This window comes from Colletes latitarsis, chromosome 5, assembly GCF_051014445.1.
Source record: "Colletes latitarsis isolate SP2378_abdomen chromosome 5, iyColLati1, whole genome shotgun sequence".
Lineage (NCBI taxonomy): Eukaryota > Metazoa > Arthropoda > Insecta > Hymenoptera > Colletidae > Colletes > Colletes latitarsis.
Genome location: NC_135138.1, coordinates 22,925,513 through 22,943,741, shown reverse-complemented (window position 1 = coordinate 22,943,741; position 18,229 = coordinate 22,925,513). Strand labels below are relative to the sequence as shown.

The window sequence follows — 18,229 nt, the reverse complement described above, 5'->3', positions numbered from 1 at the left end:
TTCTGTTATGTTCATATTATAAAAATTAGAACACTTTTTATTGAAGAATGCACGATACTGGCAAAGAGTGGACTCTCATTTTAATTTATTAATTTTCAATTTTAAAGTATTTTGATTTTGAAAAATCGTAATAATAATATACAAGGTGTTCGGCCACCCCTGGGAAAAATTTTAATGGGGGATTCTAGGGGCCAAAATAAGACGAAAATCAAGAATACCAATTTGTTGATGGAGGCTCCGTTAAAAAGTCATTAACGTTTAAAGTTCCGCCCGTATTGAATTTTTTTCTCGAAAATGCGCAAGATTTCAGGGGTATGTTTATTCACCGAAAATGATTGTAATTGACCCCCGCAATCGAAAATAATTTTTCTAAAACGAATTGAAATTTTTTTTTTCCGTCGAGGAATTTCACACATTCTCGAATTTTTTTCTAGAAAGTGGGTAAGATTTCGGGGATATGTCTATTCACCAAAAATGATTGTAATTGACCCCCGCAACCGAAAATAATTTTTCCAAAACGATTTGAAATTTTTGAATTTAATTGTTAATAACTTTTTAACGAAACCTTCATCAACAAATTGGTATTCTTGATTTTCGTCTTATTTTGGCCTCTAGAATCCCCCATTAAAATTTTTCTCAGGGGTGGCCGAACACCCTGTATGTACATATGTACGCTCCTACATAGGAATGATGAAAAAAAATTTTTTTTTTTAGTAATTAAAAAAAAAATTTTTGTTTAAATTTCACAAAAAATTTTTTTTTCATTATGGATACTTTGTTTATGTGCGTCTACAAAGTAACAAATTTATGTGCGTACAAAGTAAGGAAAGTAAAATTGCCTGGACAGTCGAGAATCTCAACTCGAGATTGCAAATCGTATGCCGTTGACGGAAGGTCGGATTTCAGTTTTTCAAGAGCGAGAAGGCAAATGTGAGTCTCTCTCGACTCCCACGAGGCGATCCGAAATTACTTCGGGTAGTTTCGGAGAATCGAGAAAGAGGGCATGTGACAGTTTGCCTTTGTCGACTCTCCGAACTCTACGAGCTCACGTATGCGTGATCTGGCATAGTTGTGAGAAAGTGCCTTGGGTGCACATGTGGCATCTCTGGCCTCGACTGCACCAGCATTTTTACTTTTAAACCTATGTAAGGTATAAGCAAAGTACCATAATGAAAGAAAAATTTCGAAAATTCTTTTTAGCGGAAATACACGTTTTAAGACCTCTTGATCACATTGTGACTATTAAAAAAAAAAAGAAATTTTTTTTCCTGTTCCTATGCCATTAACATGATTGCGTATAAATGGTTGAATGAATTTCAATGAATCTTTAGATTTAAGTTTTATGTTCTCGTTTCAAGATCTGATTAGATTTTGAGTATGATCAACTCCCGGATAATGATGATTGTATGTCTTATAGTTTTATAATTATTTTGATACATATACATTATTTGTAAAAATTTTTTAAAACGTTTTATATAAATCTTAAGAAGGATTAAGATCAAATAAACTTTATCCCTATTCTTTCTATCTGCTGTTATAGCAGTGACTCATGCATATTAACGATAGTGTTTTGTTTATACTCCTCGCGCTTTTCCCTGCGCTTTTCCCAAAAGCTTCTCTGACTCTCTGATTCTGATTCCCGGCAGTTGAACGAACGCGCAAAGTTTTTAGTCTAAGACTACGGATAGTTAAATTGTTTGTGTACGCCGTTAACCTAGTATTCCGACGGTTAATAAAGTACTACTCAGAGGAATACAACATACATTATTTGTAACAAATTTTTAAAACGATTTATATAAATCTTAAGAAGGAGTATGATCGAATGAACTTTTCTTTTGTCTTCTTTAGAAAGGAAAAATTAAACGAAATTTTATACATTTCATACCTACCTAAACCACATTAAAAACGTAGTTCACAAATATTTTAGAATAATGTTGTTCAAAGCAGTCTCATTCGTAAAGGGTTAATTAGGAAATAAATATTTAAAAATTGAAATAAGTAAAATTTATTAAAATGAAAAACCACTCTTAATCAGTACCGTGCATGCTGTAACAATCTTCAGTAACAAATATTTTCTAAAGCTATGATCTAAATAGAATTAATTGCTACAGAAATAGATTAATACTGACTTTTCCCGCTATGTTTTTCAATAACCGTATCAATTTGTTACTCAGAATCAAATGTTATACAGGGTTTTCTGCCCATAAAAGACACAATTCGCGGCAAAAGCTGGCCCAATCAACTGCCGTTGTAGACGATATTTCCAGCTTATTTTGCAAAAATTTTTGCCTTGGTGGTTTCATCATTAAATGGTAACCGATAAAGCGACAAGTATATTGTATAGAAGTATGTATATTATTAAACCACGTATTATGGAGAGCACTAATTCATGATTTGAAATATATTTTCACTCGTTTTTTATTTCGATTTTTTGAAGTATAGCTTGCGTAGCAATTCAACATTAAATCTTTGCTATTAAATTTCATTGCTTCTGTACTTTTACACTTACTAAAATACATCTCACCATGAATCACTCTTTGTTCAATTAAAAAATCAATTAGTGTATCATAATTATTGCATATACTTAAATATTCATACAACTTCTTCTGAAACCTTTGACAGCAATGCGTTTAAAGCGATATCAATGCAGAACCAGATTTAGCTTGACACATTTTACATTATTTGTCGTTGGTTGTCATGCCGATTAATACAAACAAGAGAAAAAATCGTCGGTGTTCGGCCACCCCCGGGAAAAATTTTAATGGGGGATTCTAGAGGCCAAAATAGGACGCAAATCAAGAATATCAATTTGTTGATGGAGGCTTTGTTACAAAGTTATTAACGTTTAAAGTTCCGCCCGTACTGAATTTTTTTCTCGAAAATGCGCAGGATTTCGAAGGTATGTCTATTCACCAAAAATGATTGTAATTTACCCCCGAAACTGAAAATAATTTTTCCACAACGATTTGAAATGTTTTTTTTCCGTCGAAAAATTTCACACCTCCACGAATTTTTGTCTAAAAAGTGGGTACAATTTTGGGGGTATGTCTATTCACCAAAAATGATTGTAATTAACCTCTGCAACCGAAAATAATTTTTCCAGAACGATTTGAAAAATTGTTTTTTCGCCAAAAAATTTCAGCATCTACCCGATTTTTTTCTCGAAAGTGGATAGCATTTCGGAGGTATGTGTATTCATCAAAAATGATTGTAATTCACCCCCGCAACCGAAAATAATTTTTTCAGAACGATGTGAAATTTTTGAATTTAATTGTGAATAACTTTTTAACGAAGCCTCCATCAACAAATAGGTATTCTTGATTTTCGTCTTATTTTGGCCTCTAGAGTCCCTTATTAAAACTTTTCCCAGGGGTGGCCGAACACCCTGTATACACGTAGACAGAATTCATTGTTGTAGCAGCAATTTTTTTGAAGAAAAATCTCGGAACCTAAGGCCGAGCGGCGGTTATATTGTAGAATTTTTGTAAAGGATTAGAGGAAAATGAAGAAATATATTGAACGCACCGCTCGCTATCACGTCGCAAACATTAATAATAACAAAACTGCAATCACTCCTTCGTTTTAAAACCATGCAACTCATGTCCCGCTCGCAACCCCCCACTCTCACACGCGATTTAAACTAAACTGAACTGATCACCATTTACTATATCCTTCACTCCTACAATATGTATAGGAAAAAGTTGTTCAAAATGTTAATTTCTACAACATAATCAAAAATCATCGAAATCGGGGAGACCCCCTCTTTTCTAAATAATTACCAAAATTATTTTTAGTTGCGAGGGGTCGATTACAATCGTTTTTGATGAACATACATATCTCCGAAATCGTACGCATTTTCGAGAAAAAAATTCAGAAAGAGGCCTAAATTTTTTGACGAAAAAAAAATTTCTTTTTTTTTTATAGTCACAATATAATCAGGGGGTTTTAAAAATGTGTATTTCCATTAAAAAAAATTTTCGAAATTTTTCTTTCATTATGGTACTTCGCTTATACCACAGACAAGGTATACGAGTAGACCTTTCACCTAATGTATTTTTCAACAGATTTAGCAATGAACACAGGAGGAAGTAAGGCAGAAAATGAAATTACAGAAATTTTATTATTTTTTAACGGAATGAAAGCTGTACGGTTTCTCATTGATCATTAATCGATTAATTTCATTGGAGTAATCAATCGATTAAGATTATTTAAAAATTTCAAGATTATTAAAATACGAAAGCCATCGTGACTGACAGACCTTACATTTCTCAAAACCAGACCTGAGCGCTTTTTGAAGATTCGTTGACTTTCCACACTAAGCGATCATGCGCTATACAATACATATACATATTATACATGCTAGGAACTATAAAGTTGTATAGTTTTATGGGAAAATTTTAAAATATAAAAAAATGTAAGAATACTGTAGAAAATGAGTTGATTATATACATATGTATATATCGGACACATCCCTCGCAAACACGTCGCAAACATTAATGAGAACGAAAATGCTCATCTGTCCTTCTTTTTAAAAACCCCGCAACTGATCTTTGGCTCGCAACTCGCCCTCTTTTTTTAGCAATTATAATAAACGTAGACTCATTAAAATTCGTAAAAATAACAAAGTTATAGCCATTTAAAGGGAAGAGTACCCAGCGGTTAATAATTATCATACCAGAAATTTTAAATGCGTTTTTCTCGAAACCATATTTTCGAAACTGGCTGACATAATATCACAAATTCAAATTGATTAATGGATTTGAAATTTATAGAGAGATGCGTGTAAATATAAATTAATTGGAAATAAAACAAGTTAATCCACATTCAAAGAAGAAAGGCTTGATGATGAATGTAGAAGATTGAAGATGATTTTTCAAGTGTTTGAAATAAATCTGAAACAGAAATAAATTGCACATAATACAGTTAACTACAATTTATTCCTAACTTTTACAATATAGAAAAGATTTTATATTGTGTTATGTATGCTAAACGTTTCGTTCCCCAATTCTTTCTTGCCACTTGCGTGCATTAGGAAATCGCCCTGCTACTTATCTAACCTTTGAAATGGGTGTCACTTCCGTCGAGATACTGCAGCCCGGTAATTAACGCAATTCGGAGAATACTAAATACGGTAATTTCTACTCGTATACCTTTCACCTTTTGAACTTTCATGGCCGAATCTGACTGATATACCGACCTGAAAAATCGGAGGTGATTTTAGTGGCCTCTTCTCATGGATGGCGGTCAGTTGAGAAACTATGCACCGAATTAGTATTGATGGGCAGACAGCTGTAGTGTGTGCGTAAATACATGTGAGTTGACTATGGGAGGGATTGAAAGAGACAATGCAGTATTATCAGACGGCTGGCCCGTGCCCAAAGGACACTGCCCCTCCATTTACACACACTAATGCGCAACCACCTTGTATATAAGTTCTGACGCTTCGTATAGCTTCGGGGATTCGAGAAGGACGGCGAATGTGAGCCCACCCTTCTTGCTCTCACACAGCTGAATTCGACCTTGCATCACCGGCATGCGATTTCGAATCTCAACTGCCCAAGTAGTTTTTTTTTTAAGTCGAAGGCGAAAAAGTCGATTTCGCCACGGCAACAATGGTTGGATGCGACGCATGGTCACTTCCCCGGCCACGCACCCGTTTCGTTGTCTAGGCGGCAGGGGAGGTGAACTCCTACGTGGTGCGTCCCTAGGTGGCGGATAGGGGCAGCCGCTGGGCTGAAATGCGGTGATGATGTCGTCAACCTGAGGAGGCTGGTGACCGCATCCTCGCATGGTGTTCGGTAAACAAAGTACGCACATTCCGCTGGTCAACTCGGTTTGTTTCCTGTCCTTTATGTTGCCAGATGCGAGATCGGTACTGCGTTGCGAAGGTCTTCAAGTCTCTCGCATCTGGCAAATTTCAGAGTAAAAGAAAGGAATTTGTTAAATGAAAGAAACGCTCGAGTTGACCAGCGAAGGGTTATATTGGTCCACGAGTGGTACGGTCGTCGAGGACAAATGTAGGCACCGACAACAACGACCATAGCCGACACGCGGAACAATATAGTCATAAAACAGCTGCAAAACAGACGCGCTTCTTGTCGCGTTGATAATCCAGAGTTCCGTTCCTTCCTCGGTAAATTAACGCGGCCATCGACTTGGGGAGGAAACCTCGACCACCCTCGCCAGCGTGTCCTTTCCTCCTTCACCTCGGTGAAGGAGGAGTTTTCTGCCGAAATGGGGCAGAAAAATGAGTCCTCCTCTCCCAAGTCGATGGTCAATCAATCGAGTCACAATTCCATTGAGGAATTTGCAAACATCCCCAAGTGTACCTCTTGGAGGGGATCTACGTTGAGGAGGAAACGGACTCCGGACACCGAAGTCACTCTTAACCGGTCTTCTCGGAGAACAAGTCATACTCTCTTAACCGGTCTTTTCCGAGAAGAAGCCGCACTTTTAACTTGTCTCTTTGAACGCATGTTTGAACTTAGAACGGGGGAACAATTCCTCACATATTACAGTCGCGTTATTAAATACATAGATACAGTCCACTTATTATTGTTATAAAATAAACGTTTTCAAAAATCACAACCACATCAATTTCAATCCCGTCCAAGCAAATCCGAGCGCAAACACATGGCATCCCGGAGGTCAGAGTGAAAGCTCCCGCGGACCAAACCCGGTATGAATGTGTTGCGTGTGTGAATGCACTGGAGCATGGGATATTTACCGCGGGTATTACCTAAGGCCGCTGGTTGACCAGTTGGCTGCGGGTGAGTACTGCGGCCAACGTGGACACGCGGCCGACGGCTTACAATTAGTCCTATGTCACGGGGCAGCGAGCCCTGGTGAGCAGGCGCCTGCGGTTGAGTGGGAATGCGGTAGAAGGAGTACCTCCCACCGGAAGAGGCCGGGGATTTTGTGATGTCTCATCAGAGATACGGGTCCCTCGCCAGGCGCCTGAGGATGGCCACCGTGGGGTTTTAGCCGGTAAGAGAAACAACCAGAGTTAACCATCGGAATGTGCGTACTTTGTTTCCCGAACACCATGCGAGGATGCGGTCACCAGCCTCCTCAGGTTGACGATATCATCACCGCATTTCAGCCCAGCGGCTGCCCCTATCCGCCACCTAGGGACGCACCACGTAGGAGTTAACCTCCCCTGCCGCCTGGACAACGAAACGGGTGCGTGGCCGGAGAAGTGACCATGCGTCGCATCCAACCATTGTTGCCGTGGCAAAATCGACTTTTTTGCCTTCGACTTAAAAAAAAAAACTACTTGGGCAGTTGAGATTCGAAATCGCATGCCGGTGATGCAAGGTCGAATTCAGCTGTGTGAGAGCAAGAAGGGTGGGCTCACATTCGCCGTCCTTCTCGAATCCCCGAAGCTATACGAAGCGTCAGAACTTATATACAAGGTGGTTGCGCATTAGTGTGTGTAAATGGAGGGGCAGTGTCCTTTGGGCACGGGCCAGCCGTCTGATAATACTGCATTGTCTCTTTCAATCCCTCCCATAGTCAACTCACATGTATTTACGCACACACTACAGCTGTCTGCCCATCAATACTAATTCGGTGCATAGTTTCTCAACTGACCGCCATCCATGAGAAGAGGCCACTAAAATCACCTCCGATTTTTCAGGTCGGTATATCAGTCAGATTCGGCCATGAAAGTTCAAAAGGTGAAAGGTATACGAGTAGAAATTACCGTATTTAGTATTCTCCGAATTGCGTTAATTACCGGGCTGCAGTATCTCGACGGAAGTGACACCCATTTCAAAGGTTAGATAAGTAGCAGGGCGATTTCCTAATGCACGCAAGTGGCAAGAAAGAATTGGGGAACGAAACGTTTAGCATACATAACACAATATAAAATCTTTTCTATATTGTAAAAGTTAGGAATAAATTGTAGTTAACTGTATTATGTGCAATTTATTTCTGTTTCAGATTTATTTCAAACACTTGAAAAATCATCTTCAATCTTCTACATTCATCATCAAGCCTTTCTTCTTTGAATGTGGATTAACTTGTTTTATTTCCAATTAATTTATATTTACACGCATCTCTCTATAAATTTCAAATCCATTAATCAATTTGAATTTGTGATATTATGTCAGCCAGTTTCGAAAATATGGTTTCGAGAAAAACGCATTTAAAATTTCTGGTATGATAATTATTAACCGCTGGGTACTCTTCCCTTTAAATGGCTATAACTTTGTTATTTTTACGAATTTTAATGAGTCTACGTTTATTATAATTGCTAAAAAAAGAGGGCGAGTTGCGAGCCAAAGATCAGTTGCGGGGTTTTTAAAAAGAAGGACAGATGAGCATTTTCGTTCTCATTAATGTTTGCGACGTGTTTGCGAGGGATGTGTCCGATATATACATATGTATATAATCAACTCATTTTCTACAGTATTCTTACATTTTTTTATATTTTAAAATTTTCCCATAAAACTATACAACTTTATAGTTCCTAGCATGTATAATATGTATATGTATTGTATAGCGCATGATCGCTTAGTGTGGAAAGTCAACGAATCTTCAAAAAGCGCTCAGGTCTGGTTTTGAGAAATGTAAGGTCTGTCAGTCATGATGGCTTTCGTATTTTAATAATCTTGAAATTTTTAAATAATCTTAATCGATTGATTACTCCAATGAAATTAATCGATTAATGATCAATGAGAAACCGTACAGCTTTCATTCCGTTAAAAAATAATAAAATTTCTGTAATTTCATTTTCTGCCTTACTTCCTCCTGTGTTCATTGCTAAATCTGTTGAAAAATACATTAGGTGAAAGGTCTACTCGTATACCTTGTCTGTGGTATAAGCGAAGTACCATAATGAAAGAAAAATTTCGAAAATTTTTTTTAATGGAAATACACATTTTTAAAACCCCCTGATTATATTGTGACTATAAAAAAAAAAGAAATTTTTTTTTCGTCAAAAAATTTAGGCCTCTTTCTGAATTTTTTTCTCGAAAATGCGTACGATTTCGGAGATATGTATGTTCATCAAAAACGATTGTAATCGACCCCTCGCAACTAAAAATAATTTTGGTAATTATTTAGAAAAGAGGGGGTCTCCCCGATTTCGATGATTTTTGATTATGTTGTAGAAATTAACATTTTGAACAACTTTTTCCTATACATATAACCGCCGCTCCGCCTTAGGTTTCGAGATTTTTCTTCAAAATGATTGCTGCTGCTACAATGAATTCTGTCTATATGCATACAGGGCGTTCGGCCACCCCTGGGAAAAGTTTTAATAGGGAACTCTAGAGGTCAAAATAAGACGAAAATCAAGAATTCCTATTTGATGGTGGAGGCTTCGTTAAAAAGTTATTCACAATTAAATTCAAAAATTTTACATCATTCTGAAAAAATTATTTTCGGTTGCGGGGGTGAATTACAATTATTTTTGGTGAACACACATACCTCCGAAATCCTGGGCATTTTCGAGAAAAAAATTCAGTACGCGCGGAACTTTAAACGTTAATAACTTTGTAACAAAGCCTCTATCAACAAATTGGTATTCTTGATTTACGTCTTATTTTGGTCTCTAGAATCCCCCATTAAAATTTTTCCCAAGGGTGGCCAAACACCCTGTATGTCTGCGACTCTGTATGTGTCAGTCCACGATCGCCGATATTTTCTCTTGTTTGTATTAATTGGCATGACAACTAACGACAAATAATGTATCTAGAACCCGAGAGAAACGGGTTGGAAAAATACATTAGGTGAAAGGTCTACTCGTATACCCTGTCTGTGCTTATAACTTACATAGGTCGGAAAGTAAAAATGCCGGAACAGTCGAGGCTTGGAATCGTATGCCGATTATGGCGAGGTCGTATTTGAGCTGTTACAAGAGCAAGAAGGAAAGGCTCACACTCGCGTTCTTTATCGATTTCCCGAAGTTATGCGACTTGTCGAGCTCACGTATACGTGGCTCATGCGGTAGTATATGCCTGCTATCCCCACCATTCCGTTAGACGCTAAGAAAGTTCGTCGTCCTTATTGTCAATTTTGATGCACTCAATTATACCCGATCTGGCCACACTGTTAGTGATTGAAGCGCTGATTAGATCGAACGGACGTCGCGCGAATCACGGTTAGATGCATCCGTCGAAACCGTTTCAAATATTTACTAGAAATTCGTTGGTACCATCATTCGTTCGCTTGAACTTTAAATACGTTTTAAGTAAAATTATTAATTAATTTGTGTGTAAATTGTCTAGAATCTATGCAACACATGTTAATCTTTATTATTGACTCTATATGTATCACACTTTTCGAAAATATTCTTCTGATATATAACGGATTAAAAAAAAAAAAAAATTGGAAAACTTGGAAACTCAAAAAGAGGTAATACATGACTCACTTTTCAATAACATATTTTTGCAACCGTATTTTAATGAAGATGACGATATATACATAGTTACAGTCACATATACAATAATAAATATTTACAATCATTATTAATAATCATGCGCTCGTATTATATGTAACGTCATTATCATTATAGTTTAGCCAAGAAAATATTTAGGAGCATGGCCACTTTGACTAACGTCGAAGATAACAACATGATTATGTCAAATTTCGACGGCAATAGTTTCATAGTTCAGTATAGTTTATTTATAATACGAAGTTGAAGAATTCCACGGGAAAATTCTTATTGAATCGTCTGATTTATATAAAATCACGCAATTGTATCACAATGGCATTTCTTCTGTTAAACAATTGGATGCGGTTAAAATTAATTCTTATCGAATCTTTTAAAACAAATGTAAAAATGATAGTTTTAAAAAAATATTTTTTGTTAGAAGATATACATTTTTGCAATTTGTACAATTTATGTATGCATATATGTGTGTAAAAATGTGTATATACATACACACACGCATATATATTTTAAAACCCTACAAAAAATGAAATACACTATGCTATCACATTTTTCACTTTAAATAATTTGCTAACACATTGACATATAAAAGAACCCAGTTGATTGTACAAAACTATTACAAATTTTCATTTTATTTCCTTGCGCTCAAATTGTACTTTATTTACCTTTGGTATAGATTTTTGTATACATCATGAAAAAAGCCATATATTTATTTGACTCGCGACTTTTCACATAAAAATTTATCAACAGCTTATTCAAAATATTATCAAATATTGCTTACAGAAAATAATACAATAAAAATAAATAATATCTGCATATATGTACATATATATTGTTCTTGGTAAATAGCATATTGCATGCATTTTTCATTTCAATTTCTTTGTTACTACAATTAGACAATCCAATTCACTATCTAAAACTGCTAATGCACACCTATATGGTATTAACAGGGTGTTCGGCCACCCCTGGGAAATATTTTAATGGGGGATTCTAGATGGCAAAATAAGACGAAAATCAAGAATATCAATTTTTTAACTGAAGTTTCATTAAAAAGTTACTAAAAAATTAAATTAAAAAATTTTCAATCATTCTGAAAAAATTATTTTTGGTTGCGGTGTTCAATTACAATTATTTTTGGTGAATACACATACCCCCGAAATCCTATCCACTTTCGAGAAAAAAATTCAAGTAGGTACTGAAATTTTTAGACAAAATTAAAAAATTTCAAATCATACTAAAAAAATTATATTTAGTTACAGGGGCAATTATAATCATTTTTAGTGAATAAACATACCCCGAAATCCTACGCACTTTCCAGAAAAAAATTCTTTACCGAAAATCTAATCAGAAATGAATTCCCAGAAATTTCATGCGAATCTTTAAAATGTCATAACTCCTGAACGGATTGGAGGATTTTAATTTTTCAAAATGCAAATAACGCGTACTTTAGTAAAGAATATGTAAAAATTCCAAAAATATTCGAGAAGTTATTGACCTCGAATACATAACTTGACCCCGCAAAATGAGAAAAACTCAATAAAAATGATTCAATTTTCAATCAGTCGTAACTCCTATAATAGTGAACGTATCTTACTGAAATGTAGTAGGGCAGTAGAGCTCATGGATACCTAAAAAAAAGTATTATACAACATTTCTGTACAGCGTCAAACAAATTTATTAAAAATGAAAAACAAATTTTTAAGAAAAATCGACAGGGGGTAGGTGCCTAAATTTTTCGGCGAAAAAAAAAAATTTCAAAATCGTTCTGAAAAAATTATTTTCGATAAATTATAATCTTTGGTGAATTGACCCACCCCCGAAATTCTACCTATTTTTTAGAAAAAAAATTCAGTACGGGCGGAACTTTAAACGTTAATAACTTTTTAACGAAGCCTCAATTAACAAATTGGTATTCTTGATTTTCGTCTTATTTTGGCCTCTAAAGTCTCCCATTAAAATTTTTCCCAGAGATAAACGAACACTCTGTATAGTAATAAAAATGATTCTAACTTAAAAATATGTTATGACTTTCAGTGTTTCACCTAATAAATTAAATATTTTCCAAGCATTAATATTATAACCGATTGGATTGTCTAAATTCACGTATAATAATTACTTGATTATATTAATTATATTTTAAATACATATTTTGACAACTACAAAATACTTAATTGATAAATATTACGGATGTATCTCGTCAAAGTTGAGGAAAGGTTAGTTAAAAATGTTCTGTTGAGCTTGACAGATGAACACTATTACAATCAGTAAGTATATTAAAGCTTGGTATGTGAAACATTATGTTTATCAAAGCTGCCAATTTTTTATTAGAATCATATTATCTTACTTAAACAAGTTCTACTTAGCAATTTGAAGAGCATATAACTTTACCAAGATTATAATTGTTATTATATTTATAATTTTTGGCTGGCATTGCACTTCTTTCGCAACAATATAAAAACGAATTGTTTATGTAGTTGTACTCTTAACATAGACAGACAAAACATTTTCTAAATAGTAAAATTTTAGTACTCCATGGAAAAATTCGATTTTCTTTATTTTTTCTACGTATTAATGCATACGTTGAATGTACAATAGGTACGAGCAAGATGAACGAACAATTATTTTGTATGAACGATAGAACCATCTAAAATTCACTATGTATTGCTTCCCTTACCAAGTAAGTTTTCCGATGTATACTAGATACTATGTGCTAAATAAATTTAATGGAATGATATTTAAACTGTTCCAAGTAACGATTAAAATATTTATATGAACATATGCACCAAAGATCTCATTAGGCTTCAAGATATAACATTATGCATCTAGCACCGGAAATTAAAATTAAATATTTGTATATTATATTAAAAATTTCTATTAAGTATGTACAAATCATTTCTAGTTTAATTGGAGCATAACTGCGATTTATGGAAATTTGTATTAACGTCACGAATTAATTCGAATTACAATGAGCTTTTAAAACTGCACAGAAAGATCCATATTCAAATTTTCCTTTTCTATGTAAATAATGAAAGTGCAGGAACTAATTGCACGATGAATTAAATTACAAATTAAGCTATATCTTAACTAGTTCGTTCCTTTATCATAGTTTTTGAACACTTTCTATTGTTGTCGTTTTAATTCAATTGAGTCAATGTCGTTAAGGAAAGGAATGCTATTGTTGTTGTTGTAGTTGTTGTAATAATGGGCACACTTCAACTAAAGGAGTTCCTAGGATTTCTTGGCATACTTGATTCATATCAGGTTCCATCATAAGCGAAGAAATTTGATCCTCCGTCAACATTTCCACACTAAGTTTTACATAATTGAACGTATACAAGTAAAGTAATTCGTGTGATTAAATATCTGAAAAAAGTAACATACCTTGCCAAACTTTCACTATCGGACGTCTCTTCATCTGCATTTAGATAAGTTAATGTTTTTTCTAATGGACTAGGAACCTTTTTTCCTTTTCCCTCTAGTTTCTCGGATTTTTCAGACTTCTCCTTATCTCTCTCAGCCATTTTTGGTTCGCTAGAACGCCCCTCCGTGAGGCTAGATATGTTCAGCATCATCATCCCATGGTTGAGTAATTCTTTTACGCGTTCTCCGGTTCCCGCACTCCACAACATATCAAGTGACTGTCTTCTGCTTGAGTTTGCTACAATATTTAATAAAATGTTACATTTCAATATGAAATGATATTGCATTTTACAAATTGTTAGTTAAAACTACTTACCTGAACTACCTCCACTGATCTCACCGCCCGCTGAACTTCGAGTTATCCAATTAGCTAAACTACTATCAATTTTACTCTTATTTTTTATCGATGGACTCCTCGTAACTTCTGCTTTCTTTTCGGCACTCAAAGTAACTTCATTTCCTTTTGAGATGGCAGGTAGCGACTTTTGAGTTATCAATTTTCTTCGACTAGAACCTTCACCAAATGGTTGAATATTTGCGCCATTGGCTACTGGATTGCTACTTTCTGGACTTAGATCCATCGGTAACGGTTTATAAGGAATTTGATCCTCTTCGTCCGAATATACTTCGTTATTGTAGTAAACTTCATCTGGAGAATTATTTAAGCTAATTTCCGTCCATTCCTCGCCATTTTGTACGGTAGTATTACTATTATTTGTTACTACCGGTGCTTGAATTGTTACTCGTTTTTCTATAGGCGAAATAATGTTTGATAAATCAGACAATTGTGATGTCGAAGAACTTGTTTGATTTAGTAATATGATATGTTTTGTATCTGTTGTTGCAATGCTTTTTGGACGGTCTCGCTTTATGTATTTTCGAGGTTCCGTGGATGAAAGGTTCAAATTATTTAGGCCCAAATATTCGGAAGGCTCTCTGTCAATCTGAATAGTAACATAAGTACAAAAATTGTTAAGTTTAATTTACAGTTACCTTTATTAAGCTATACAGGGTGTTCGGCCACCCCTGAGAAAAATTTTAATGGGAGATTCTAGAGGCTAAAATAAGACGAAAATCAAGAATATCAATTTCTTGACTGAAGTTTCATTAAAAAGTTACTAAAAAATTAAATTAAAAAATTTTAAATCATTCTGAAAAAATTATTTTCGGTTACGGGGATCAATTATAATAATTTTTGGTAAATAGACATAGTCCGAAATCCTACCCATTTTTGAAAAAAAATTCAGTGCGGGCGGAACTTTAAACGTTAATAACTTTTTAACGAAGCCTCCATGAACAAATTAGTATTCTTGATTTTCGTCTTATTTTGGCCTCTAGAATCTCCCATTAAAATTTTTCCCAGAGATGGCCGAACACCCTGTATAAGTAATATAAAATAATTACTCTTGTAGGCACAGGACATGGTGTACTAGGGCTCATTTTATCAGGAAGGCGTAAATATTCATCACTAGTATAATCTGTACTATCAGGTGATCCGGTCACACTAGAATCTGTTGAATTTGTTGCATTAGGTTGTGTAACAGACTGGTTAATCATGCCTCTTGATTGCTTATCAAATTCATCCGATCCATCATATCTTCTAGTCTGTGAATGACAATTTAAAAATAATTGTAGACTATTTTATATTTAACATTATAATAGTTTCAAAAGGGATTGAAAAATAATTATACCCTATGAATTTCATCACTAATTTTTTCTAAGTTTCTCAATGCTTCTGCATAGGTCATTTTAGCATCACCGACTGATCTTTCTAACGCACTTACTCTTAATTTTTGTTCTTCCAACATTTGATTAAAATGCGCTTTCATTTCGTAGTATGGCCTGTATAATAAATTGTTTGATAATTAATTTCTTAATAGAGTTTAAAATACATACCACGTTTTTTTCTTCAACAGAAGCTTACTACTTTTAAAAATGTTGTATTATATTGTATGTAATATAGTACTATAAGAAGCATTCTTAAATAAAGCAAATTTATGTATTTAAGTATTCGATAATTAAATATTTTTTAAAAATATAACTCATGTGCAAAGAGGGTGATAGTTCAAGGAGGAAGAGAACAGAACACACATAAAATGAGTATTGGGTGAGAAAAATAAAAAAAGAATATCTATCCTACTTACAACATGAGCAAGTTGTGCCTGTAGGCGATACTGTTTATCAGAAGCAAGCTGCGACGTGCACCCATACTGCCAACATGAATATAACCAAAAGACATAAATATTCTAATATCTATACAAAATTAACATAACATGGTAAACATTCAAAAATAAATTATTAAATACTTATGTGGGGACAAAAGTAAATGTCAAGAATCATGGTATAAAAAATGAACGTAGTATTGTTGAAATACCTGTATCTAAAACTGTCGTACGTATTAATTAAATGCAATAAATTCCATGCATTGTTATATAAACTAGAAAATCATTCAATGTCACTAGCTAGAAAGTAACACACATGTATCAGGTACGTACCTAGATTTAGCAATTGTACGTTTTAGTTCGTTCTGCAAACTTTGAACTTCGTGTTCTGCTTTATGATACAATGTAGTGGTATGTCTGTGTTCTGCTTCTGACAAAGCTCTTTCATGTTCAGATTCATTGACTCTGGAAGTTGCGTGGTTTAACATTTCCTACAAAAATTATCAAACTATATTTCTTCAAAATAAACAATATTTAAATTGCTCAAGATCAAATTAAGAACTTCTTATAACTAAATTAACATTATTTTAAATACCTGCCAAGCATGGTCAAAACATCTGCCTTCGGTTCTTAATCCTTCTTCAGCTAAGTAAACCATTTCTTTAGCCGCCGCATGCTGGCTATTGGCTCTTTCAAATCTAATAGCAGCTTTTTGTGTTTCTTGTAAAGCCTCGGAGAAATAGTTTATATGTTAAATTATTATTTATACATTATCAAGTAATTTAATAAAAACCTATCTTACTTCTTTTGCTTTAAACCTGGCATCATAATATGGTCTAGATTTTTCAATGCAAGTACCAAGTTTCTTAGCTAATGTGTCAATTTTCAATGTAGATTCGCAAAGTAATTCCCTGAAAGTTGCTCTTGCTTCCTAAAAGGAAAATGTATAGTTTACAAGTTTGTAGAAGTTTAAAAACCAAAAATAAAAACAAAGTTTAAAATGCAATTTGCAATTTCATACATCTTAATTTCTAACGATAAATTTGATAGATATAACATTTCAAGTTGCAAAATGATTTTTTAGATAATGTTATAAATAACTGTAAAATAATTTTTAAAAACATTATCCATTTACTCGTTCGCTCTATAGAAATCACCTTGATGAATGTAATTGTAACCAGTTTCAAAACTTATTGCTAATTTAGGTCCTTTGAGAAGAAATATTATAAATATAATGTCTATAAAGGTGTTTAATTATACTTACATCCAAATCAACTTCAAGCTTATTGATATCGTCAGTAGCAGTATTTAATCTTTCGAGTTCAACCTGAAATAATAATTGATCATGAAAAAATTAATTCTGATATTTACTATAGATTCCAAAAAAATTACTATATAAAAGAATTATGTTACGTTCATTAACTTCTGGATTAACCAGATGAATTAATATAGTGCTGCAATAGAAAATTGACGTTCAAAGAAAAACGCAAAGTATTTTGTAACAAGGTAAATAAAACCTACAACCGTAAAAGCATTAAACATTTCCAACAATTATGAAAGATTTAAAAATCAGGATAATTACAGCATATGTTAACAAAGAATAAAGTATAATCAAGCATTTTACGCGAGGTAACGTGGAAATGTCAATATCACAAGTGGCTGGCTTCTAAAAGCCAATAAATTATTCCTCGAAGCACGTACTAGTTTACCTGCACTCTAGGATCCACTGCATCGTCGATACGATCAGAATCATCGTTACTATCTTTTTGCACACGTCCACTCATAATTAAAGCTAGAATCGAATTTTATTTACAATTTTTCATACCACCTGTATCGTCTGCTACATTATCAGGTGGCCATGTTGAATGTTAGAGCAACCGACAGTGCCGTAAACGTCAAAACGGTCAAGGGCACTTGTAAACTAGGCGTTCTTCTAATCACAGTTTTCTTTATGCTACACAGTAGGGAGCATAATGTAACTCCATAGTTACTCCCGCAGATGGCGCAGTTGGCGCCGATACCAACCGTCGAGATAAAGGCGGGGGTGTACTAGGGAATTTGTCTCTAGGCACACCTTGGCAGTGTAGCCACATCGGGCATAATTGAGTGCATCGAAATCAACAATAATGACGACGAATTTCCTTAGCGTCTAACGGAGTGGTGGGGATAGCAGGCATATACTACCCCACGAGCCACCTGTACGTGAGCTCGACACTGCACAATTTCGGGAAATTGATAGAGAACACTA

General features: G+C 34.5%; 1 protein-coding gene across 6 annotated transcripts in view; it reads right to left on the bottom strand.

Annotated features, from left to right (window-relative positions):
• Positions 1-17,866, bottom strand: part of LOC143342143 (uncharacterized) — a 182,635-nt gene extending 164,769 nt beyond the window's left edge. The window contains exons 1-12 of one of the 6 annotated variants that reach the window (XR_013079718.1): positions 17,691-17,866; positions 17,246-17,308; positions 16,784-16,912; positions 16,577-16,711; positions 16,315-16,472; positions 15,964-16,029; positions 15,511-15,661; positions 15,224-15,424; positions 14,136-14,763; positions 13,781-14,057; positions 12,380-13,707; positions 3,368-3,385 (exon numbers count right to left, since the gene is read on the bottom strand). Coding sequence is in view for 4 of the 6 variants with exons in the window: in XM_076765699.1 (XP_076621814.1) it covers positions 13,572-13,707; positions 13,781-14,057; positions 14,136-14,763; positions 15,224-15,424; positions 15,511-15,661; positions 15,964-16,029; positions 16,315-16,472; positions 16,577-16,711; positions 16,784-16,912; positions 17,246-17,308; positions 17,691-17,765 (2,019 nt within the window). In the remaining 2 variants the exon portion in view is untranslated. Of the gene's footprint in view, positions 1-3,367; positions 3,386-10,407; positions 13,708-13,780; positions 14,058-14,135; positions 14,764-15,223; positions 15,425-15,510; positions 15,662-15,963; positions 16,030-16,314; positions 16,473-16,576; positions 16,712-16,783; positions 16,913-17,245; positions 17,309-17,682 lie in introns of those variants that run through there. The other 5 variants (XR_013079717.1, XM_076765699.1, XM_076765703.1 and 2 more) reach the window with 5 other exon arrangements.
• Positions 17,867-18,229: the final 363 nt, after the last annotated feature.